Source organism: Coregonus lavaretus (genome assembly GCF_964263955.1).
Source record: "Coregonus lavaretus genome assembly, chromosome: 40".
NCBI classification, from domain to species: domain Eukaryota; kingdom Metazoa; phylum Chordata; class Actinopteri; order Salmoniformes; family Salmonidae; genus Coregonus; species Coregonus lavaretus.
Window position 1 is genome coordinate 4,278,983 of NC_140027.1, and position 26,587 is coordinate 4,305,569.

General features: G+C 44.8%; 1 protein-coding gene across 1 annotated transcript; it reads right to left on the bottom strand.

Annotated features, from left to right (window-relative positions):
- Positions 1 to 3,308: 3,308 nt before the first annotated feature.
- Positions 3,309 to 23,888, bottom strand: LOC311113442 (EVI5-like protein). Its single transcript, XM_084156655.1, has 19 exons — positions 23,737 to 23,888; positions 19,738 to 19,927; positions 18,948 to 19,172; positions 18,446 to 18,520; positions 17,872 to 17,997; positions 17,184 to 17,327; positions 16,864 to 16,953; positions 15,787 to 15,884; positions 15,497 to 15,557; positions 15,293 to 15,346; positions 14,652 to 14,684; positions 14,011 to 14,151; positions 9,714 to 9,830; positions 9,492 to 9,632; positions 8,475 to 8,642; positions 7,295 to 7,441; positions 6,772 to 6,867; positions 6,487 to 6,582; positions 3,309 to 4,711 (listed from the first exon to the last, which is right to left on the bottom strand). Exons 1-19 carry the CDS (start codon positions 23,883 to 23,885, stop codon positions 4,397 to 4,399), a joined length of 2,466 nt encoding a protein of 821 aa, XP_084012781.1. The 5' UTR covers positions 23,886 to 23,888; the 3' UTR covers positions 3,309 to 4,396.
- Between the last annotated feature and the right edge of the window lie 2,699 nt (positions 23,889 to 26,587).

Below are 26,587 nucleotides of genomic sequence, written 5' to 3' on the forward strand. Positions count from 1 at the left end.
GCCAGGTACACAACAAATCTGAGTACATGGCATAATTTGAACATAAGAAAACAAAGCATGATACAAAGTTGGGATGCATAGGCTTGGTGGCATAGCATCATACAGTACCTCAATACTACCAAGAACCTTTACAGGTGCTCACCAATACTGACATGAGACAGGGCCTTAGCTTGCTACACTAAGCACTCCAAGCATCCACTCCAATATTCCCAGGACAGCACTCACTGCTTTAAGTCAAGAGGAGATCTTTAATCTTAGAATCTATATCTAGAATCTTTAAATATAGATTCTGACTGTTAGAATCTATATCTAGAATCTGTTTAGAATCTGTCTTAGAATCTATATAACACCCTTTTGAATATATTACTACACACATCCTCTACAGTCTGCATCAGCAAATCAACTCAACCGTTCTTGTGATATATTTATATAAATACTTTCGTTTTCAGGTTGTCATACTGAATTATTCAATAATATTCCATACGTTTTGCTTCCACTGTTGTAAGAATATATAAATGTGATATGTGAAGTGTCTGCCACAGAAGTAAGATAATGCTCCTTCCATCTATATTAAAGAAGTTTGTATGGAACCCTTTTCCCCCTTGACGTTGGGAAAGCAACTACATGGAGCTTCTTTCTGGATGGCTATCATCGATTCCCATGATCAACTCTCTCCCATTGATACAAACAACATATTTGAATGCTTTGGAAACATGACACCAAGCCGATGCATTCATCACCCCACTCCTAGTGACTGAGCTAAAGCTAATTCTAACAAGCATTTGTCATATATTCAAGACAATTGGGATGATATGCCACATAGTTAGCCAATGAGGTATTTACACTAGGCAAAATACTGATTCCAGTCTGACACCTGTGCATTATAGCCATCTGAAGCTGTAGTAACAGCATGCATCAGATAATCAGACATTTTCAGTAAACACATTCAACTGAATGTTTCCATCCATCCCTAAATCCTATTGGTAACAGGCAGTAGAAAGAGGAAGTGATGTCACAGTTGGATGTTCTGGAAGGAGAGGTATTGACACATAATACATTACCATGACTGAGACGAGAACAGCAGAGACATAAACAAGAGTGATGACCCTGGTCCAACTTGATAATTATACACTGCTCAAAAAAATAAAGGGAACACTTAAACAACACAATGTAACTCCAAGTCAATCACACTTCTGTGAAATCAAACTGTCCACTTAGGAAGCAACACTGATTGACAATACATTTCACATGCTGTTGTGCAAATGGAATAGACAACAGGTGGAAATTATAGGCAATTAGCAAGACACCCCCAATAAAGGACTGGTTTTGCAGGTGGTGACCACAGACCACTTCTCAGTTCCTATGCTTCCTGGCTGATGTTTTGGTCACTTTTGAATGCTGGCATTGCTTTCACTCTAGTGGTAGCATGAGACGGAGTCTACAACCCACACAAGTGGCTCAGGTAGTGCAGCTCATCCAGGATGGCACATCAATGCGAGCTGTGGCAAGAAGGTTTGCTGTGTCTGTCAGCGTAGTGTCCAGAACATGGAGGCGCTACCAGGAGACAGGCAGGTACATCAGGAGACGTGGAGGAGGCCGTAGGAGGGCAACAACCCAGCAGCAGGACTGCTACCTCCGCCTTTGTGCAAGGAGGAGCAGGAGGAGCACTGCCAGAGCCCTGCAAAATGACCTCCAGCAAGCCACAAATGTGCATGTGTCTGCTCAAACGGTCAGAAACAGACTCCATGAGGGTGGTATGAGGGCCCGACATCCACAGGTGGGGGTTGTGCTTACAGCCCAACACCGTGCAAGACGTTTGGCATTTGCCAGAGAACACCAAGATTGGCAAATTCGCCACTGGCGCCCTGTGCTCTTCACAGATGAAAGCAGGTTCACACTGAGCACGTGACAGACGTGACAAAGTCTGGAGACGCCATGGAGAACGTTCTGCTGCCTGCAACATCCTCCAGCATGACCGGTTTGGCGGTGGGTCAGTCATGGTGTGGGGTGGCATTTCTTTGGGGGGCCGCACAGCCCTCCATGTGCTCGCCAGAGGTAGCCTGACTGCCATTAGGTACCGAGATGAGATCCTCAGACCCCTTGTGAGACCATATGCTGGTGCGGTTGGCCCTGGGTTCCTCCTAATGCAAGACAATGCTAGACCTCATGTGGCTGGAGTGTGTCAGCAGTTCCTGCAAGAGGAAGGCATTGATGCTATGGACTGGCCTGCCCGTTCCCCAGACCTGAATCCAATTGAGCACATCTGGGACATCATGCTTTAGTCCAGGTCTGGGAGGAGATCCCTCAGGAGACCATCCGCCACCTCATCAGGAGCATGCCCAGGCGTTGTAGGGAGGTCATACAGGCACGTGGAGGCCACACACACTACTGAGCCTCATTTTGACTTGTTTTAAGGACATTACATCAAAGTTGGATCAGCCTGTAGTGTGGTTTTCCACTTTAATTTTGAGGGTGACTCCAAATCCAGACCTCCATGGGTTGATACATTTGATTTCCATTGATAATTTTTGTGTGATTTTGTTGTCAGCACATTCAACTATGTAAAGAAAAAAGTATTTAATAAGATTATTTAATTCATTCAGATCTAGGATGTGTTATTTTAGTGTTCCCTTTATTTTTTTGAGCAGTGTATTTATGATGATCTGATCCGTACACTTATCTTATTTTTTTTATTGCCTCTGATCGGTCAATAACAACAAATAGCTTTCTCTTTTTTTTTTACAACTTCAAATTAACCCCTTCACGTCACTCACCCAGCCTTTTGACGGACACATGCCAATCAGTCCCTAGTCAAACTCTAGCCTCACCATTAGACAAAATGAATGATTGACTGAGCCATTGTTGTCCTTTTACAAACACTTGTGGGTTAATATATGCTCTTAGGGTTTAAAAATGCCTTAAGGGTTTAAAAATGCCTTTATAAAGGAGTTCTATATATGTGGGTATTTCATAAGCCATAGGTAGAGACATCATTATAAAGTATAGCCATAACCATTCAACAATTTATTCACGGTAGTTTTTGCACTCGCAACTGATTCCTGGGAGAAAGACTGGGAGAAAAAAGGAAAATCATAGCAGCGTGTTCGTTCTGTCTCTTACATGCATCGTTAATTACCCCGTCCGTTGACACCTCAGCGTTAGGATTCAAGTTGGCACAAAGGACCGATGGAACTCAACGTATATATCAAGTTTGGCCGCCGTCGGTATCTATATATTTATATAGATATATAAAAAAAAATTAAAATAAATAATAACATAAATAATAGCAGAAAGAAAACCAACGATTTGGCAACGTGGAGATTTTCTTTTACATTACCCATCGTAATTCGCTTGCCTTGTTTCATTTGCAAGGCATTGAGACACAACATACATATTTCAGTAAGGTAAATTGATAATATTCATCTATGCATGGGATGTCATCTAGTAACATCCCTATGATATTGATGTGTACAAGTCCATACCTTACTTCTCCTACCTCTATCCTTCCATCATTCCCTCCCATTTCTTTGAAGAGTGTGTATTGTGAGGTTACAGTGGAGGGTTGTTTCTATTTTAACAGGCAGTGTAGGTGGCTAATGGGTCTTCCTGGAATGATGGAATGACAGAAAGAGAGAGAGAGAGAATAGGAGAGATCGAGAGGGTGATCAACTTTTCTGGGAGAAAAGGAGGAGGAAAGAGATGGAGGGAGACAGTATGTTTCACATCTCTCATGGGACAGTACAGTACGAGCAGGGTCAAGCCCAATAAGACATCCATCTCCTCTTTCACCGATCCCAAGTCCATATTGAAGTCCTTCCAATTTGAGGGGAATCATTTCATCAAAGCGATGTCCTATGCATCTCATAGTCACTGCTGTATGGTTGGAGTATTGAAAGTTGAAAGCTTTTTTTGTGTCAATTTTCAGTCCCTTTTATTTTCTTGTCTTTCTGTGTGGATAGGATATGCTTGCTGCACAGTGAGCGAGCGTACTGAAGTAACATGTTTTTCCACTCGGGTCCGGAGTGCAGTGTGGAAACTAATGGCAAGGACAGGACAGGAGAGGGGAATTGACTATACCCCCATAGGGAATACATGGTCTGCCGGTGAGAATGTAGAGGAGAAAGAGATTGAGGGAGAGCGAGTGAGATAAAGAGAGCGATCAGAGTGAAGGAGAGAGAGGAGTGAAGAGAGAGGTAAAAGGGGGAGATGGAGAGAAGAGAATTACAAAGAGAGGAGAGACCATGGCACCAGCACAAAGGAGGGGAGTATGTCTGTTACAGGTTACAGTAGTTTAGGATGAGAACAGTAGTACAGTACATTTGGGGTGAGTACAGTATCTCTACTGTATCTTCAGTAGTCTAGGTCAGCACCAGGGAGTTCCAGGGACCTCCATGGCTCAGTTGTCCAGGACCTCAGCACACACCATGCTAGTGTAGAGCTGCTGCGAGGGGCCGTGGTGGGGGTGGTCCGGGTGGGCCTCAGCTTCACTGTCGGTGCTGCCCTCGCTGTCCAGCCTAGCCGAGGGGTGGGGGTGGGGCAGGGCGGGGTACATGGCGTCTGGGGGGATGGGGCTGGGGAGCAGATCCTCATCCGAGCTCAGGTAGTCGCCTCCGGCCGACGAGGGGCTAGCTAGACACAGGTCCGGGTAGCCCCCACCCCCGTCCCGGGAACTAGGGGCGAACTTGGAACGCTGCCCGCGGAGCTGCCTGATCTAAAAGAGAAAGAAATAAGGATATTTAAGACATTCATACCCGTAGATCATTATCACAATCATCTAGGATATTACTGATATCACAAAGAAAGGCTTTTGATGGTGTTTCAGTTGGTGAGAAGAGGGTCTACACTGGTTGGAAAGTGACCCATTTCTATAGCAACCTGGTATGGTGTTGTAGCCTGCGGTGAGAGCACATCAGACAGGATTTAACTCTGTGTGTGGGTGTGTTCTAAATCTAGTACCTGGTAGTTGATAAATAGGTTGATAAGGTCTGTCGATAAGCTTTACAGAAAGTCAGATTGCCTGTGGATTTTCAGCTGCCAGTACAGATTTAAGTCTGTTTTACTATGAAAGAACCTGCTGAAGCACCAACCACTTCACCAGTGTGTGTGTGTGTGTGTGTGTGTGTGTGTGTGTATGTGTGTATGTGTGTGTGTGTGTGTGTGTGTGTGTGTGTGTGTGTGTGTGTGTGCGATCACATATGAAACCTGCATCAATTACGTGTAGTGGGTGTCCCTTGCGTGACAAGCCACAGCCGGTCTCCGCTTCAGCAAGTACATGTGTGTGTCTGTGTGAGCGTATGTGTGTGTGCATGTGTAGATACCACACTGATTCAGTACTTACAGAAAACTCTGAGATTTGTATTGAGTTAGGCTGGTAGGAGGGGGAGGGTAGTGGTTAACCAATAGGAACACTATGACTAGGCACTCGCCCACCTCTTCCTCTTCTGTCTCGGTGTACAGCAGAGCTCAATCATGTACACTATGCTGGCTGGGAAAAACAGATCTGATTCTAGTTCAGCCCTTTCCGAAGTGGATCAATACTGTACTATGTTGAAATGAATCATATTGTTCAGGGACAAATCAGAATATTCAAAAGTCATTGGCATGACAAGCACTTTAAAATCATAACTTCAAGTTACTAAAAAAACATGTGAATCTAGTTATGATACGGTCCAATACCAAAACATGAATTAATTTGCTAAATAGATGCCTGTTGAGCCTTCTGAAGGTGAAATTCTCATTTCTAAACTTGAACCATATTTTAATACACAGTAACTCAGTTGAATTGCTAGGAATTTTGAGACCGGAAAATTACTGCTTGCTAATTTCGACTTTTCATGAATATTTCGGTACTCTTTACGGAAAGGCTCCATATGACGAATATAACCTACAGTATGCACTCTAAGAACTAGTGAACAGAAAAGGGCAAGGCAGTCTCATCACTCCCTCCTCTGACATCCTTCTCACGCACAGCCTCACACTGAATGAGCAAGTGTATAGCGTGGTTCAGCTGTGTTTGTGTGTGTAATTTTAAGCATGTGAGAATCAGTGTTGTCTAGTTCTCACACGCATTCGTCGCTCTCTTTCTGAGGTCTGGGGTTTTGAAGGGGTATGTCTGTTCTGTGGTTGGAAATGTCATACAGAGGAAGGCCAGTGTTCCCTGATTGCAAGAAAGGTAGATTCTAGTATGTCATGCTTCATGTGGCGACCAACATCTATCATTTCAGAGAAATACAAAAAGCATGAGGGGATCTGATTCACATGTAGGCTAAACTAACCCCAGACACTTGAGCTTTTACTGGTGTGTGTGGGGGTGGTCCCGTGTGGCTCAGTTGGTAGAGCGTTGCGCTTGCAACGCCAGGGTTGTGGGTTCCATTCACACAGGGGACCAGAACCAAAAAAAGTATGCAAATGTATGAAGTCACTACTGCAAGTTGCTCTGGATAAGAGTGTCTGCTAAATGACTAAAATGTTAAATGTGTGTGTGACCTCGTTCTTGAGCTCTCCGATCTGGTCTCGAAGCTGGGTGATATACTGGCTGGAGTCAGAGTGGTTCAGCTGACCCTGGATCAGACCCTCCTCCTTCTGTAGGACACAGGGATAGGGGGATGAGACACACAAACTCACGTACGCAACCGAACAGTCAACGCCAAAGAAGCAGGGAAGACGATCTCTCCAATGCACACATACCACCCAGAAGAAATCTAAATACACTTGACAATGACATCCAGTCAATATGGAAGTCAAGTTTAGATCTGTATACAAACACCCCACCTGTATCTCCAGCTCAGCTATCTTCTGTCTGAGCTCAGCCATGGCAGCCATGCTGTCAGCCTCCCGCAAGCGCACCGCCATCACCTCCTCTTTACTCTACAGAGAGAGGGAAGAGAGTGGTGGAACAGAAAAGAAAAGACAGAATGAGAAAAATCACCTCTGGTGCAAAGCCTGAGTGAAAGCCACTAGTCCATCTAGTTGTGCAATAGCGTCTGTTTGAATTGCAGCCTCACACACAAAGCCCACTTATCAATGTCACCCTTGACTGCTTCCATTTCCCCCACCCTCTCCTTTACCCATCTCTCTCCCTCCCACCATCTTCTCACCTGGCAGTCAGTCCACTTATTCCACTACCTTCCTCCATCCTCCCCATACCTTCTCCACTCCCCCTCTCCTCCCACTTCCATCCATCCCTCCCTCTTTCTGCATCTTCATCTCCCTCTCCCGTCTTACCTTGCAGCCCACTTATCCCACACATATCAATGCTACCATTGGCTACCTCCATCCTCTGCCTCTCCCCCACCTTGCAGTCGAGCTCAGCCTGTTTCCTCTTCATCTCGGTGAGCTGGGCCTGCAGCCCCTTGTTCTGGCCTGCCAGCTGCTGCAGCCTCTCCTGCAGGGCGGCGCTCTCCACCTCATGGCGCCCAATCAGCTTGCCATGAATCTGGTTCTGAAGGTGAAGAGAGAGTGGGGACACTGTCAGAAGGCTGAAAGCGTAATTAGTCACTCGGGATTAGCGTCTGTGAAATTACAAGTATTTAAATGTAATGTATATGATATTAGTTGTCTGCCTCTGTCTAAGTGTTTCAACAAGAAATAATGAAGTTTGTAACAAAAAGCAAATTTGAGAAATGAACGACTTGTACTTCCACACACGCAAATCACCCGTTGAAATCAATGCATTATTTATGTGAAACTGAGTTATGCACACGTTTGTCAGGTTACATAAAGGCCCAAAAGCAGGTTAACGTTTATTGGGATGAATCTTGTCCTGGAGGCAGAGCTGAGCGATTTCCACTAGATGGGCAGGCTGCAAAGTCAAAATTGGCTATATTATAAACAAAAATGAGCTTTTTAGTCTTAATTTAAGGTTAGGTTTTAAATATGCTTTTATGACTGTGGCTGTGCCAGCTAGTGACCCCTCTACAGAGCTGCCTCCAGTACATGAGTCATCCCAATAAATGCCAACCTGCGACCCAAAGTGATGAACTGTAACGAAAATGTGTGTGTGTGTGCCTATGTTGTTGTATAGAGCTGTGAATAATCCACCACAACAAACATCTCACTCATCAGGGTGAGAAACATGAGTGTGGAACTGAATGTTAAAACACTGAGCGAGGTACTTTCCATAAATCAAAAAGATGACAGTAAATGTATCTTCCTTACCACTTTTATACTGCATTGTTCTTTCACAATGTCGTATAATGTCACACTATTTGTCCTTGGAATTTATCTATCATTTCCACACAGTATTTGATGTATGAATTACCCCCTAGTCATTTAGGCCTAATGAAAATCTCTATTAGAAATGTGATCCAACACAATGCATTTCCCTAGGCTGGTCCCAGAACTGCTTCTGCCGTCTTGCCAACTCCTATGGTCATTGTTACGTGCAACAGACCTGGTATCAGACTAAATCAATAAGAGCACAAACAGATCTGAGATCAGGCTAAAGTATTTCACCATAGTGTTACTCCACTGACCTGGCTCTCCAGCTGTATGGCTTTGAGTTTGACCTCCCTGAGTTCAGCCTGGGCCTGGGCCTCTCTCAGACGCACCCCCATCAGCTTGTCCTGCAGCTCGTTCAGGGCGTTCTTCTTGGGGGATTCCTTCCAGTGACCTCCAACCCCACCGCTTTTTGACATGTGGTGCTGGAGAGGGAGAGAGAGAGAGGAACCGAGATGAAGAACAGGTTAGAGAGCCACAACCATGGTGCATAGGTTCTCCATCTATCTCTCTCTTTCTTGTGCCCCAGCTGGTTTACATCTTTGGGTTTACTTTCATGTCTGAGTGGTGACAGAGAGTAGAGGTTTGCTGAATGTATCCTTAATCCTTTTATGGTGTGATGACTCCACTGTAATCTTGTAGATTCACTAGTAGATCTTCTATTAATCTACCTACCACTAAATGTAACCGGTGTGAAATGGCTAGCTAGTTAGCGGTGACGTCACTCGCTCTGAGACCTTGAAGTAGTCGTTTCCATTGCTGTGCCAGGGCCGCAGCTTTTGTGGAGCGATGGGTAACGATGCTTCGAGGGTGACTGTTGTCAATGTGTGCAGAGGGTCCCTGGTTCAAACCCAGGTTGGGGCTAGGAGAGGGATGGAAGCAACACTGTTACATTGATGCTGTTGACCTGGATCACTGATTGCTGCGGAAAAGGAGGAGGTCAAAGGGGGTGAGTGTAACCGGTGTGAAATGGCTAGCTAGTTTGCGGTGCGCGCTGGTAGAGTTTCAATCAGTGACATCACTCGCTCTGAGACCTTGAAGTAGTTGTTTCCCTTGCTCTGCCAGGGCTGTGGCTTTTGTGGAGTGATGGGTAACGATGCTTCAAGGTTGACTGTTGAGGTGTGCAGTGGGTCCCTGGTTCAAACCCAGGTTGGGGTGAGGAAAGGGACAGATACTGTTACATAAACACTGTTCTTCTAGTCAACTTTACTATGCTCTCCCCTTCTAAAGCCTTCCGTTCCCTACTGTTCAGACCTCTGTGGTGTGTTACTTACCTGCCAGCGCTGGTTGAGCTCGGTCACCGTGTCCTGCATCTCTCTGAAGGAGTGCAGTGTCTCCAGCTCTCTGAGCTTCACCAGCTTCAGCTCATCCTGCAGCTGGGCCACGTTGTTCTCATCAGGCAGAGAGCTGCTCCTCTGGAACGCACACGATGAAGATATGAAACACACAGATACAACCACACACACACACACACACAGACAGGTGTGTTCTCTTACCTTCTCTAGGTCCAGTACTTTGTCCTGCATCTCTTTGAGGGCTCCCAGTAGCTCCGCCTCCTGCAGCCGGGACTGCTCCAGCTGCGTCTGCAGACCGGTCACAAACTGCTCTGTGTACTGAGACACAACACATGGACCAATTATAAACTGAGACAACACACTGGGACCAATACCAAACTGACACTACACATACCAATCAATCACAAACTACTCTGTGTACTAAGGCATCAGAAGATAAAGATCCTCCACCCAGTAAAGTCAGAAGAGGACTGGGCCAACCCTCAGAGACTGGTTCCTCTCTAGGTTTCTTCTTCTTCTTCCTAGGTTCCTGCCTTTCTATGGAGTTTTTCCTAGCCACTGTACTTCTGCATCACTTTCTCTTTGGGGATTTAGGCTGGGTATCTGTATAGCACTTTGCGACTGCTAATATAAAAATGCCTTTTTAAAATACATTTGATTGATTGATTGGGTCAGAAGACTGTCTAAATGGCAGTTTTTCTATTGATGTGGCTATGAGAACCACTCAGTCTATCAGTGTATCCACGAGGTGGATTCACCTCATTTGTGTACACCCAAGCTGATAAATGAGTGATGTACTAAAAGGAGACGTGGAGTACAGCTCTGTGTAGCTGTGGCTGTGATAGTTGTGGTGGGATGGACAGAAGGGATGTGGTGGGCAAAGACTGCAACAGACCCGGAAACATGGCAGTTTCTCAATAGATGCATTTCAGAGAGAAGAGACAGAGAGAGATGGTGAGAGAGAAAGTTGGGACAGACCAAGAGAGTGAGAAACCAATATTTTTGTAGGTGTATGCATGGCATAAAAGCCTTTCTTTCTTTGTGAATTAAAGTACCCACTCAGTTTCAAATGTGAGAGAGAAGTGAGAGGTGGGGGTGTGTGATTTCTGGCTTGGTAATATACCCAGGCTAGTCATCGGAGGCACAACTCACTATCTGACCACACCTGAAACTCCAATTCCATAGCAACAACACCACACACACCTATACTACTGATTCTCTCCATGGCCCCAATTCTAGTAGATCTAAACCTAGTTCACTGTGTGTTGAAAGACTGATGGAGGAGGAGGAGACAGTCAAGGAAACAATGTCGAGACGTGTGAACTCTCACACACCCTATTCGTTACATGGTGAATGAGTGTAATTAGTGTGAAGAGAAACTGCACATTGTTAAAACACTACATAGCCATAATATGACATTTGAAATGTCTCTATTCCTTTGAAACTTTTGAGTGTAATGTTTACGGTTCATTTCTGTTTATTTCACTTTTGTTTATTATCTATTTCATTTGCTTTGGCAATGTAAACATGTTTCCCATGCCAATAAAGCCCTTTGAATTGAAACTGTGAAACCAACGTCTGTAGAAAGAGTTGTGGTTCCTGACACATTTAGTAACAGAAACATATCTATATGAAAAAAAATATTTAAATGTATGCACTAACTAACTAAGTCGCTCTGTCTCCCGAGTGGCGCAGTGGTCTAAGGCACTGCATCGCAGTGCTAGCTGTGCCACTAGAGATCCTGGTTCGAATCCAGGCTCTGTCATAGCCGGCCGCGACCGGGAGACCCATGGGGCGGCGCACAATTGGCCCAGCGTCGTCCAGGGTAGGGGAGGGAATGGCCGGCAGGAATGTAGCTCGGTTGGTAGAGCATGGCGTTTGCAACGCCAGGGTTGTGGGTTCGATTCACACGGGGGGCAGTATAAAAAAATAATGTATGCACTAACTGTAAGTCGCTCTGGATAAGAGCGTCTGCTAAATGACTAAAATGTAAAAATGTCATATTTTGTTTTGCCGTAGTTGGGGACTTGCATTCAAAACGGATTCAAGCACTAACTGACAAACACGTGTTTGAATAGACAAAAACAACAAGTGTGTGTAAAAAAGATTTCAAACGACATGCTGCACACATGATGCAGCGCACCTTGAGGCAAAGTCACAGAGGAGCATTCAGTGTTGCTGTAGCATACAACACACACAATCACACAAGGACAGGCGACACACAGCTGCTAAAACATAGCTACAATAGAATAACCGAACCCCGGCCTCCCGAGTGGAGCAGTGGGAGTGGCAGCGATGGAACAACACTAATTGGATATCACGAAATTGGGGGGGAAGGGGTAAAATGTACCAACAAAAAAACTAAAATGACTAACTGAACCCCTTTTGTGCTGGACCAGCTGGGCTACAGGCATTGTCTGTCTACCCTTTCAATATCACACTATTGTCCACCTCACCATGGCTGTCTACACCTATACATTAGATGGCACATACAACTGGCTAATACAACACCAGCCCTGGGTGAACACAATGTTATAACACTATGGATTTCAAACAGGTCAAGCAAACTCTATACAATGACTACCGCCCGTAGCACTCACGTTGGTAGCTATGAAGTGCCCCAACAGATCCACAGATGACGCAATCTCAATCGCACTCCACACTGCCCTTTCCCACCTGGACAAAAGGAATACCTATGTGAGATTGTTGTTCATTGACTACAGCTCGGCGTTCAACACCATAGTGCCCACAAAGCTAATCACTAAGCTAAGGACCCTGGGACTAAACACCTCCCTCTGCAACTGGATCTTGGACATCCTGACGGGCCGCCCCCAGGTGGTAAGGGTAGGCAACAACACATCTGCCACGCTGATCCTCAACACGGGGGCCCCTCAGGGGTGTGTGCCTAGTTCCCTCCTGTACACTCCCGGTTCACCCACGACTGCGTGGCCAAGCACGACTCCAACACCATCATTAAGTTTGCTGACGACACAACAGTGGTAGGCCTGATCACCGACTGTCATAGACTGTTCTCTCTGCTACCGCACGGCAAGCGGTACTGAAGCGCCAAGTCTAGGTCCAAAAGGCTCCTTAACAGCTTCTACCCCCAAGCCATAAGACTGCTGAACAGTTCATCAAATGGCCACCGGGACTATTTACATTGACCCCTCCCCCCTTTGTTTTTACACTGCTGCTACTCGCTGTTTTTTATCTATGCATAGTCATTTTACCCCTACCTATATGTACATATTACCTCAATTACCTTGACTAACCTGTACCCCCGCACATTGACTCGGTACCAGTACCCCCTGTATATATAGCCTCGTTATTGTTATTTTATTGTGTTACTTTTTTTTAACTTTAGTATATTTATTAAATATTTTCCTAACTCTATTTTCTTAACTGCATTGTTGGTTAAGGGCTTGTAAGTAAGCATTTCACTGTAAGGTCTACACCTGTTGTATTCGGCACGTGACAAATAACATTTCATTTGATTTATAATGTACGATGTTGCTCTACTGGCAACTGAAAGCAATAACTCTACATTATAAACAGTCAATACATTGACAAGCAACACCATACTAAAACACACCCAGATTTACTGTACGTGAGTGTCAAACGGGTTACTTTGGTAGTGATTCAGTTTCTGTATTTTACATTTTCAGATAAGATCCATAAAGAGAAACTAATAAAGTGTTTACCAGCCTGTCCACTATCATCAAAGTGCTACCCTACACTTACAATGAAACTTGATCCTAAACTTACAAATCACAAACATCCATACACGGATTACACTGAACTGTTTAAAAAACACTTTGTTATTATGTTACATGGTATGAATAGCAAAAGGCCAGAATAACACGCATGCACTGCAGCAGTTGACTTCTAGACATATTTTCTATAAATTGTATATACATGGCAAATACATATTTTGACACTTAATTATGATGCAGACCGATAGTTTGCATCATCCAACAGCCACTAACTGTGTCACTCTGGCCAGACTGAGTTCACAACTCAACACAAACTGGCTTGGGGAAATTCACTTTGACACTTCACCGTTCTCGCCAACACCAGCCTTTATTTTTTAGCCGAAGAATTTCTCAACATCATCGATTTAGAACGTAACTATTTTTGAAATGACAAGTCAAATTCGCAAAATATTATGTTGATATTTTACGAGCAGAAGACCATCAGATTGAGTCAGTTCCCCAAACAAGAAAAACAACAACCACAAGGGCAACCACTGACTATACAGCCTAGTGCTTGTAATTTTCCATACCAGTCACTGGCGCATCACATTTATTTTGTTGTCAATTTGTACCTTTTAGAACTTGTTACCCATTGCAATATAGTTTTTTACTCATAATCTCTTAGCGAAAGCCTAAGACGGGTGCACCGTTCATCAAAGCCTGACTCTAGATCAGTTCTACATCTGAGTCCCTGCCCCTGCAGCATCCCAATATCTCACCCACACTGACTCCAGATCATTCCTTACCTTCTCCCGCTGCAGTTCTCCGATGGTGTCCTGGGCTTTCTCCAGGTTCTGGCTGGTCACGCTGAACTGCTGCCTCACCACCGCCAGCTCCCGCTTGATCACGTAGTTCTCCTCAGCCTCCTGCGCCCGCGTCACCTGACCCTGGAATAGTTAAGACAGAGGGTCAGAGACCAGAGGGGGCCGTGTCAGTTATAGGGAATGTGTCTGGGGGGTATCGACAACGTTGGTTAGAATTTAGAGGGAATTGGGGCTTAGCGTTAACACTTTCACTATTGAGGTTAGATATTAGGAGTTGACAGAGTAGAATATAAATGGCTCTTCTGTATCCTATCCTATTAGGTTGTAATTACCCTACAAAGACATTTCTATCCTAATAAATGACAAAGGGCCTAAAACAGTGCCTTGGGGTACACCTGTGTTTCCACATGCCTCATGCAGGGCTGTAGGCCTTGGTATTAGAGCTCCTGCCATGGACACACAGATGCACATGCGGTGAAGGGGGAGCATGGTCTGACGGACAGACAAACAAACATTCTCTCATGCAGAAGTCAGGCATTGATTGATCACTGTCAAGGAGACGGAGAGAGGAAGTGCAGGAGGAAGGAAGGTGTGAGATGAGAGATGGCTTTCCAGTACTGTACCTGTATCAGCCTGTCTGCTAGAGCAGCACTTTCCTACAACACCGGTGAAGGAGAGGAAGAAGAGGATAAGAAAAGGAAGAGAAAAGGAAAGGAGGAAAAGGAGAGAATAGGAAGAAATAAAGAGGAAGATAAAGAATGAAGGATAAGAACAGGGTGAATGAGTAACGGAAATATGACAACAGGAAATAAATAAGAGAAGGGGAAGAGAGGGTGAGAAAGAAATCGATAATATAGAGTGAAAGAGCGGCAGTGTGTTTGTGTGAGAGAAGGAATAAAGAAGAGAACAGAAAGACAAAAAGCTTTACTCAAAGAACAACAGGAGAGAAGAAAGTGGGAAAAGAAAAGCCAGAGTACTTGGAAAAGAAGGAGAGACTTAGTGGCTCCGGTCTAGAATAAGGCCCATCAATTTAAATCATCCACTCACGCACACAAAATCAACAGACATGATCTCTGTCCTTAGGTACATTCACAACTTAAGTCACCTCACTTATTCTGTAAATGTGACAGGTTATAAGTCTTAGTTGGCATGGCTATATTTTAGCTTCATATGTTTCTGGCTGTGTTTTATTGTACATCATAAACCTTATTCACATAAGCGCTAAAGTGAGTGACTGACTCAAAGCCAAGTTTCCATCTCTTACCTTCTCCAATGTCTCAATCCTTTGCTTCAGAAGCCTGTTCTCTGTGCGTAACCTCTGTGGATTTGTTTTTGTATTTAAGATGAGTAGAGAGACAGTTAGGAAACTGTGTTAGTCATTATACAAGGTAAAACAGAAAAACTTATTTTCTGTTGGCCTATTAATATATTAGTTCAAAGAAGAAGTTAGACACACACACACACACACCTTGATCTCTATTTGCTCCTCCATCTCTTTGTTCTTGATTGTGGTGTACTCTTTCTCCAACCTGGCAAATAAAAGCATTTTAGCAGAGTTAGATTCATACAATATGTTTCCATTGTACATTTATGTATTTGACTATATGCAAATAAAACTGAAACAAATCATCTTAAACTAAAAGCATGCTTTGTATAGTAATAACACCACAAACCAGGTCCCATTGGGCCACATTAACTGTAGATTACACCCTAAAGCCAGTATTGTTATTCTAATATATGATCAGACGCAGAACCTACTTCTTCATCCTCTTGGGGTTGTATTTAACCTGGTAGGCCCTCAGGATCAGCTTGTCTGGGCAGCTGTCAAACTGGTGGGGGATCACCTTCTGGAAGTGCTGTGAGAGAAGGCAGAGACATGGTTAGAGCTCCATATAATAAACTATGAAAAATAATATGTCCTGTTAATACACTATGAACGAGCATATGTCCTGTTAATACACTATGAACGAGCATATGTCCTGTTAATACACTATGAACGAGCATATGTCCTGTTAATACACTATGAACGAGCATATGTCCTGTTAATACACTATGAACGAGCATATGTCCTGTTAATACACTATGAACGAGCATATGTCCTGTTAATACACTATGAACGAGCATATGTCCTGTTAATACACTATGAACGAGCATATGTCCTGTTAATACGCTATGAACGAGAATATGTCCTGTTAATACACTATGAACGAGAATATGTCCTGTTAATACACTATGAACGAGAATAATACGTCCAGTATAGGTAATCAAATGATAATTGAAGTAAAGACCCTTCACAAATGCCCATATGTTTATACAATGGTTAATTCCACTTTTTTGTTTTTCTTGCTTGCAGCAAGTCTTGTGTCTATCTACATTGATAATTCATGATTTATACTATAGTGCATGGGTCCCCAATTAGATTTAGCTGTGGGCCGATTTTTCCTTGAGCGGATGGGCGGGGGGCCGGAACATAGTTATAAATAATTTGTACACTGCACATTGACCGCAAGAACGGATGTAGTATTTGACAAAACAATTATAATTTTAAACCTGGATTACATTGTAATACAATCACATATGCCTCTATTTAAGAACAGATTTTATGCCCAAGAAAGAAAAGTAATATTATAATAAAAAATAAAAAAAATAACTCAAAACTTGGGGGGCCAAATAAAACCACCCGTGGGCCGAATTTGGTCCCTTAAAGCTGGATTACTTAATGGTGAAACAGCCTATTGGGGAACCCTGCTGTAGTGCCTTTTATGTGATGCACCCTATTCCATATATTGTGTACTACTTTTGACCAGAGTCCTATGGGGGGCTAGTGGTTGTTACCTGGGACATGCCCTCCATGTCCAGCTGGATGAGGTCAGTCTGGTTGTACTGCAGAATGGCCATGCCCACACGAAATATAATCTCCAGACCCTGAAGACAGGGAATGAAAGTTCAATTCAACACACACAGTACTAGATCACACGATTCTCTTGTAGAAGAGATTTTATCTTAATGAGAACAACCTGGAACTAAAGGTTACAAAATTAAAATAAAATCAGACATAATGTATATTAGATCCACTATGTTTATATTTTCAAGTATATGTTCACCCAAACACGTTCTCACACTCACCTATAAGACACCAGTGGTGAGTCTCTTACCTCGTACATGAAGATATCAAAGATGCGCGTGGCGACGGGCATGGGGAGGAAGGTGAGGAAGAGAGTGAGGAACCAGGAGGAGGCGTACATGGAGGTGTGGAAACTCTGAGAACGGAAGTGAACGTTCAGCTCCGGGAGCTGCTCCTGTTGGGATAAGGAAAGAGAGGGAAAAGAGGAATGGAAAAGGGTGGGTGAGAGGAAGAGGAAGGGAAAGAAGGGAAGAGAGGGAACGAGAGGAAAATAAGGGTTAATAGGGGTTTTAGTTCAGCTACAAATCCGTAATGGTTTCAAAGTGGTACTATTAAATGTAAGGACTAACCTAGCTCAAGTCTGTGCGGTATGAATCTATTTGCTGCCCCATAGTGGACAACTTTATCATTGCAATATCTGTGCTTATTCCCCAACTACAGTACACTGTATATGTACCTAGGTACAACTAGACATGTTTGAGGTAAACCAATCATTTCAATCCCAGACACTTGAAAGGCCCTTAAGGTTTTTAGTTTATTTGTCAATAGATGCGTCCTAAATGGCACTGTCTTCCCTATATAGTGCACTACTTTTGACCTATTGGCCCTGGTCAAAAGTAATGCACTTTATAGGGAACAAGGTGCCATTTGGGATGTATACAACCTTCTACATTGGCCAGCGTGACATATGGAGATGAATAAAGACAGAGTTTATTTACCTGCAGCAAGTATTCAAACTGGTAGATACAGAGGCCTAGCTCAGCCATGGTTGGTTTGAACAGCTCCCTCAGACGGTACTCCTGCATCAGACGCACAAACACACAGAACGCCTCCTCCTCTGGCATCTAGAGGGCCACAGGAGAGACAGGGTCAGGCTGTGTGTGTGTGTGTGTGTGTGTGTGTGTGTGTGTGTGTGTGTGTGTGTGTGTGTGTGTGTGTGTGTTCGCACTAATCAGGAGCTCAGAGGTAATTTATTAATATAAGCAACGGAAAAAGGATAGAATCAGGACAATTCCGTATTTAGCACAACGTAGAGTGATAGCAAGAGAGGGGGATGTCTAGACTAGAGGGCTGCTGAAGAGAGGGGGATGTCTAGACTAGAGGGCTGCTGAAGAGAGGGGGATGTCTAGACTAGAGGGGTGCTGAAGAGAGGGGGATGTCTAGACTAGAGGGCTGCTGAAGAGAGGGGGATGTCTAGACTAGAGGGCTGCTGAAGAGAGGGGGATGTCTAGACTAGAGGGCTGCTGAAGAGAGGGGGATGTCTAGACTAGAGGGGTGCTGAAGAGACGTTACCTGCATGAGCAGCAGGCCCACGATGAAGGCACTGCCCTGGCAGTAACCCACCTCCCTGTCCACCAGAGAATATGCCTGCACACACAGACATCAATATGAACAAACCTATACTCATAGGGGAGGTTCCCCGGACACAGATTAAGTTTAGAGATTCTCCATTTGCCATGCTTTTTAGTCCAGGACTAGGCTTAATCAGTGTCTGGGAAACCGGCCCATACAGTTCATATTCACATCTAACTCAATCAATCAAATGTATTTATAAAGCCCTTTTTACATCAGCAGATGTCACAAAGAGCTATACAGGAACCCAGCCTAAAACCCCAAACAGCAAGCAATGCAGATGTAACTGCTTCTAACTGATCATCAAACTGCACATCTCACTAGTATAAAAAGGACTAATCAAACCAAATCCATTCTGTTTGTCCATGTGAACCAAAGAGACAACATTCTAATAATGCAGAAAAAAAGTAATGTCAAAGGTCAAAATGTCATGCACCCTCACCTTCATGACGTTGAAGAGCACCTCCTGACCCAGGCTGTCCTGGCCCTTGAAGAACTCATGCTCGGGGTAGGTGCGGGCGATGTCCCGTCGGATGAGCTTTTCGCAGGGCGAGGACATCTTGAGCAGCTCAGAGTACTGGTTCTTCACTGGCATGTCTGTGGCATTACCCAGCAGCTGCCACACGATCGCCCGGAAGTGGTGTGGGATGCCCTTACGGATCAGCTCCTGGAGGTGAAAATAAAGGTTTATTTACGAGTCAAATTCTCAGTTTACTGTAAAACTATACATCCTAGCCTATACTGAATGTCTATATCATTTCATGTCTCTAATCTTCACTTATCCTTTCTTCTCCCTCCATCTGTGCTCTCTCCTCATTTGTCCTCGCCCCCATTTTCTCCTCTCTAATCTCTCCTGCTGTTCCCCTCTCCCTTTTTCCATCCTCTCCCCTCCTTTTCCCTGGCTCCGTCTGCTCTCTCCCTCATCCATCCTCTCTCTCGCTCTCTCTCCCCATGTTCTCCTCTCTTCCCATTGCTCCGACTGTCCTTTCCAACTCATCCATCGCTTCTCACCTTCCCTACTGTCCTCTCTCCCCTTATTCGTCCTCTCTGCTCTGTCCTGCGCTCTATCTTATCCCCCCTATCCCCTATGTACCCTCTGCCTTACCCATCCATCCATCTCTCCTCTGCCCACCACTCCCATGTCATATCTCCATCTTCTCCCCTCTCTTCCCTTCGCTCTATCAGTCGCTCTATCAGTCTCTCGATCACTCATCCATCCTCCCACCCCTCACCTTGAGCAGCTTGTCCTTCTTGCGTCTCCACTCGTCCCACTCGTTGACGATGCGTCCCCACAGGATCCAGGTGTCCTCCTCCAGGTGGGACAGGTTGGACGAGGCAGAGGAGCTGGACACCAGGGACGAGCCGCTGTTCCGCCGCGAGCCGCTCATTGAGCGCATTGACTTGGAGTCCGCCTCCAGAAGTCTGGGGAGGAGGAAGGGGGGGGGTCAAGGGGTTAGAGGTCAATGGTCAGATAAGGGTCATATGAGTGACTCAAGAGTCACTTATGCTTTCATAACTCGTCTTGTTTCTATTACTTGCTTTTATCTTTTTATTGTTAATCCATAATGTTAAACTCTTCGGGCTTAATGTTATATTTATCTTTTGTATTAATTAGACTGTTCACTTAAATTTACGTAAAGAGTTTAAAAAACCTTGAAACTTTTTTCATTTTTACCCCAAGTGATGTAGTAGAAAATCATGTGGGAGAATGTCATCTAAAACACTGGAGGGCACAAACAACCAGCAGTACCTTTAATACTACTAGGTCAAGTCACTGAGCCTTGCAGTGCACCGCTCGATAGTGAAACACTGGGCCTTTTGTTGAGACTTATCAATTTCAAGGCCGTAGCAGCTACTCTGATAGTAGACACACTGAGGGTGCGTTCAAAATGGCAGCTTTTTTCCCTATATAGTGCACTGCTTTTGACCAGAGCTCATCTGGACCCTGGTCAAAAGTAGTGCACTACATAGGGAATAGGGTGCCATTTCAGACACAGACTGAGTGTGTGCTTGCACATTGGTTATAATTCTGTGGCAGTAACAGCAAAGCTCCAGCTCACAGAGGCAGAAGAGGCAGGTGCAACAGTGAATGTTCCAGCTCTGGCATCAAAGCGTATCTCAGCTAGCCTAGCCGGCCCACTAGGCCTTGGCCAGAGGCTCCTCCAGCCCAATGAGACATCTGCTCAGGCAAAATATCAGCAAATGCCATTCTCACAACAGCGCCGTGATCTTGAAGGCAGCCATGCAAGACCAGTCACCAGGCACTAATTTTGCAACAGTAGGCAGGTTTATTTGACAAAATCAATGTTGCAAAAAAAATCTTGGTGACATGTGTAATGGAAACGGCAGATATAGGAGAAATGTTCTAAAGATCAACATTTATCTGTTCGATATGGGTGGATTTATTGCGACAAATTCTGATGGAAACTGTTTTTAGAATAAATGATTGCCAAATAATTTTTAAGGTAGGCCTACGAGGGGCACATCATGTAGGCCTAACTACACTGCTCAAAAAAATAAAGTGAACACTTAAACAACACAATGTAACTCCAAGTCAATCACACTTCTGTGAAATCAAACAGTCCACTTAGGAAGCAACACTGATTGACAATAAATTTCACATGCTGTTGTGCAAATGGAATAGACAACAGGTGGAAATTATAGGCAATTAGCAAGACACCCCCAATAAAGAAGTGGTTCTGCAGGTGGTGACCACAGACCACTTCTCAGTTCCTATGCTTCCTGGCTGATGTTTTGGTCACTTTTGAATGCTGGCGGTGCTTTCACTCTAGTGGTAGCATGAGACGGAGTCTACAACCCACACAAGTGGCTCAGGTAGTGCAGCTCATCCAGGATGGCACATCAATGCGAGCTGTGGCAAGAAGGTTTGCTGTGTCTGTCAGCGTAGTGTCCAGAGCATGGAGGCGCTACCAGGAGACAGGCCAGTACATCAGGAGACGTGGAGGAGGCCGTAGGAGGGCAACAACCCAGCAGCAGGACCGCTACCTCCGCCTTTGTGCAAGGAGGAGCAGGAGGAGCACTGCCAGAGCCCTGCAAAATGACCTCCAGCAGGTCACAAATGTGCATGTGTCTGCTCAAACGGTCAGAAACAGACTCCATGAGGGTGGTATGAGGGCCCGACGTCCACAGGTGGGGGTTGTGCTTACAGCCCAACACCCTGCAGGACGTTTGGCATTTTCCAGAGAACACCAAGATTGGCAAATTCGCCACTGGCGCCCTGTGCTCTTCACAGATGAAAGCAGGTTCACACTGAGCACATGTGACAGACGTGACAGAGTCTGGAGACGCCGTGGAGAACGTTCTGCTGCCTGCAACATCCTCCAGCATGACCGGTTTGGCGGTGGGTCAGTCATGGTGTGGGGTGGCATTTCTTTGGGGGGCCGCACAGCCCTCCATGTGCTCGCCAGAGGTAGCCTGACTGCCATTAGGTACAGAGATGAGATCCTCAGACCCCTTGTGAGACCATATGCTGGTGCGGTTGGCCCTGGGTTCCTCCTAATGCAAGACAATGCTAGACCTCATGGGCTGGAGTGTGTCAGCAGTTCCTGCAAGAGGAAGGCATTGATGCTATGGACTGCCCGTTCCCCAGACCTGAATCCAATTGAGCACATCTGGGACATCATGTCTCGCTCCATCCACCAACGCCACGTTGCACCACAGACTGTCCAGGAGTTGGCGGATGCTTTAGTCCAGGTCTGGGAGGAGATCCCTCAGGAGACCATCCGCCACCTCATCAGGAGCATGCCCAGGCGTTGTAGGGAGGTCATACAGGCACATGGAGGCCACACACATTACTGAGCCTCATTTTGACTTGTTTTAAGGACATTACATCAAAGTTGGATCAGCCTGTAGTGTGGTTTTCCACTTTAATTTTAAGGGTGACTCCAAATCCAGACCTCCATGGGTTGATACATTTCATTTCCATTGATAATTTTTGTGTGATTTTGTTGTCAGCACATTCAACTATGTAAAGAAAAAAGTATTTAATAAGATGATTTCATTCATTCAGATCTAGGATGTGTTGTTTAAGTGTTCCCTTTATTTTTTTGAGCAGTGTATAAAGATTGAATCCACATCTAATTCTAAATGCCAACTAGTTGCAAAATAAAACATACTATAAATAATATTGTTTCTTTGCAGGACAAGGATTGTCCTGACTTCCAAGAATGCCTGAATTGCTTCGCTTGCTTTTCTGGTTGGCTGGATGCAAGTTCACTATCCAATTATTTCAGATCAACAGGAGTGCAAGTTTCACCATGGCAAGGACTGTGGTGATACAGTGGCACATGACAATTATTAGAATATGGCAAATATTAGTCAATTCTTGCATTCTATCCATGCTGGCTCTTGCGGGCTACCTGAGACATGAAACAGATAGGTGGGAGGGCATTCAGGCTGTCGCCAATTTATTAATGCGCAATTTGTCTAAATGGATCATGGAAACACTTCAACCACTTCATTTTTATTTGACACTAGGTTTTATAAATACAAAAATTATAATTTGATGGGATGTCATTACGTCCAGCTGTTTTTAAAATCGACACAAGACAGTTCAATGGAAACACAACGTGGTAGGCAATTGTCGCATCTATTTTCTATGCAAACTTTCTAAATGCCTACACAAAACCCCTGGACAAGTTCATGGAAACATACAGGTAACTGCCAAAATAAATTACACTTGAGTAAATGAGGCATACAAAGTAAATTGTAAGCAGGTGCTTCCATACAGGTATGGTTCCTGAGTTAATTAAGCAATTAACATCCCATCATGCTTAGGGTCTATGTATAAACATGGCCAGTCGCCCATTATTTTGGCTACCATGACTAGAAGAAGAGATCTCAGTGACTTTGAAAGAGGGGTCTCAAAGGTGCATAGGGGGTTTAAAGGGTGTGTGTGTGTGTGTCTGTGTCACCAGATCTCAACCCAATTGAACACTTATGGGAGATTCTGGAGCGGTGCCAGACAGACTTTTCCACCACCATCAACAAAACAACAAATTATGGAATTTCTCGAGGAAGAATGATGTCGCATCCCTCCAATAGAGTTCCAGACACTTGTAGAATCTATGCCAAGGTGCATTGACGCTGTTCTGGAGGCTCGTGGTGGCCCAACGCCCTATTAAGACACTTAAGTTGGTGTTTCCTTTATTTTGGCAGTTACCTATAGCTACTGTGCAACACGTGAACCCCAGTTCCAATCTCTTTCTCACCTGTTCTGCTCCTCCAGCTTAGCCAGCAGCTCTAGCTCGTCAGGGCTCAGGCTCTCCGAGTCAGCGGGGGAGGCGGCAGGGGCCGAGAGCATGGCATCTTGGCAAGATGAGTCCGGGCTGAGCAGGGGGCTGCCCATGGAGTGGTCCATGCCAGGGGGAGAGGAGGGGGGACACTCCAGCTGGTTGGGTCCCCCTGTGGAGCCCTCTCTCTCGGGGCTGCCGCTGGGGGTGGACATGGTGGTGGTGGGCACGGTGCAATGCACTGTGGGACGGGGGAGGCTGTGGCTGGATCTCCTCACCCGTCTCCCCCGCTGTAGGGTCACCTGGTAGGGCGGCGCCGGAGCGTGGAGCCAATCGGATCAGGGTTCCTCAAACCTGTTGTGAATTTAGAGGACATTTGAATTACGAGGACATATTCACGAGGACATACATTGAACAAAAATATAAATGCAATTGAACAAAAATATAAATGCAACAAGTAAAGTGTTGGTCCCATGTTTCATGAGCTGAAATAAGAGATCCCATCAAATGTTCCATACGCACAAAAAGCTTATTTCAACAAAAAAAATATCACAAATTTGGTTACATCCCTGTTAGTGAACATTTCTCCTTTGCCAAGATAATCCATCCATATGACAGGTGTGGCATATCAAGAAGCTGATTAAACAGCATGATCATTACACAGGTGCGCCTTGTGCTGGGGACAATAAAAGGCCACTCTAAAATGTGCAGTTTTGTCACAGATGTCTCAAGTTGAGGGAGCGTGCAATTGGCATGCTGACTGCAGGAATGTCCACCAGAGCTGTTGCCAGAGAATTGAATGTTCATTTCTCTACCATAAGCCGCCTCCAATGTCGTTTTAGAGAATTTGGCAGTTCGCCCTCCCGGCCTCACAACCGCTGACCACGTGTATGGCGTTGTGTGGGCGAGTGGTTTTCTGATGTCAACGTTGTGAACAGAGTACCCCATGGTAGCGGTGGGGTTATGGTATGGGCAGGCATTAGCTACAGACAACGAACACAATTGCATTTGATCAATGTCAATTTGAATGCACAGAGATACCGTAACGAGATCCTGAGGCCCATTGTCGTGCTATTCATCTGCCGTCATCACCTTATGTTTCAGCATGATAATGCACGGTCCCATGTCGCAAGGATCTGTACACAATTCCTGGAAGCTGAAAATGTCCCAGTTCTTCCATGGCCTGCATACTCAACGATCGACGTGTACGACAGCGTGTTCCAGTTCCCACCAATATCCAGAGGAGTGGGACAACATTCCACAGGCCACAATCAATAGCCTGATCAACTCTATGCGAAGGAGATGTGTTGCGCTGCATGAGGCAAATGGTAGTCACACCAGATACTGACTGATTTTCTGATCCACGCCCCACCTTTTTTTGTTAAGGTATCTGTGACCAACAGATGCATATCTGTATTCCCAGTCATGTAAATCCATAGATCAGGGCCTCATGTATTTATTTCAATTGACTGAATTCCTTATATGAACTATAACGCAGTAAAACCTTTGAATGCATGTTGCGTTTATATTTTTGTTCAGTATAAACTACCGGTCAAAAGTATTAGAACACCTACTCATTCTACATTGTAGAATAATAGTGAATACATCAAAACTGTGAAATAACACATAAGGAATCATGTAGTAACCAAAAAAGTGTTAAACAAATCAAAACATATTTTATATTTCAGATTCTTCAAATAGCCACCATTTGCCTTGATGACAGCTTTGCACACTCTTGGCATTCTCTAAACCAGCTTCACCTGGAATGCTTTTCCAACAGACTTGAAGGAGTTCCCATATATGCTGAGCACTTGTTGGCTGCTTTTCCTTCACTCTGCGGTCCAACTCATCCCAAACCATCTCAATTTGGTTGAGGTCGGGGGATTGTGGAGGCCAGGTTATCTGATGCAGCACTCCATCACTCTCCTTCTTGGTAAAATAGCCCTTGGTAAAATAGCCCTTAGACAGCCTGGAGGTGTGTTGGGTCATTGTCCTGTTGAAAAACAAATGATAGTCCCACTAAGCCCAAGCCAGATGGGATGGCGTATCACTGCAGAATGCTGTGGTAGCCATACTGGTTAAGTGTCCCTTGAATTCTAAATAAATCACAGAGAGTCTCAACAACAAAGCACCCCCACACCATAACACCTCCTCCTCCATGCTTTACAGTGGGAACTACACACGCAGAGATCATCTGTTCACCCACACCGCGTCTCACAAAAATCTCCAATTTGGACTCCAGACCAAAGGACAAATGTCCACCGGTCTAATGTCCATTGCTCATGTTCCTTGGCCCAAGCAATTGACTGACCTTCATGTCTTAAAGTAATGATGGACTGTCGTTTCTCTATGCTTATTTGAGCTGTTCTTGCCATAATATGGACTTTGTCTTTTACCAAATAGGGCTATCTTCTGTATACCCCCTACCTTGTCACAACACAACTGATTGGCTCAAACGCATTAAGGAAAGAAATTCCACAAATAAACATTTAAGAAGGCACACCTGTTAATTGAAATGCATTCCAGGTGACTACCTCATGAAGCTGGTTGAGAGAATGCCAAGAGTGTGCAAAGCTGTCATCAAGGCAAAGGGTGGCTATTTGAAGAATCTCAAATGCAATGATCATGAGAACGGTGAGGAATCAGCCCAGAACTACACGGGAGGATCTTGTCAATGATCTCAAGGCAGCTGGGACCATAGTCACCAAGAAAACAATTGGTAACACACTACGCCGTGAAGGACTGAAATCCTGCAGCGCCCGCAAGGTCCCCCTGCTCAAGAAAGCACATATACAGGCCCGTCTGAAGTTTGCCAATGAACATCTGAATG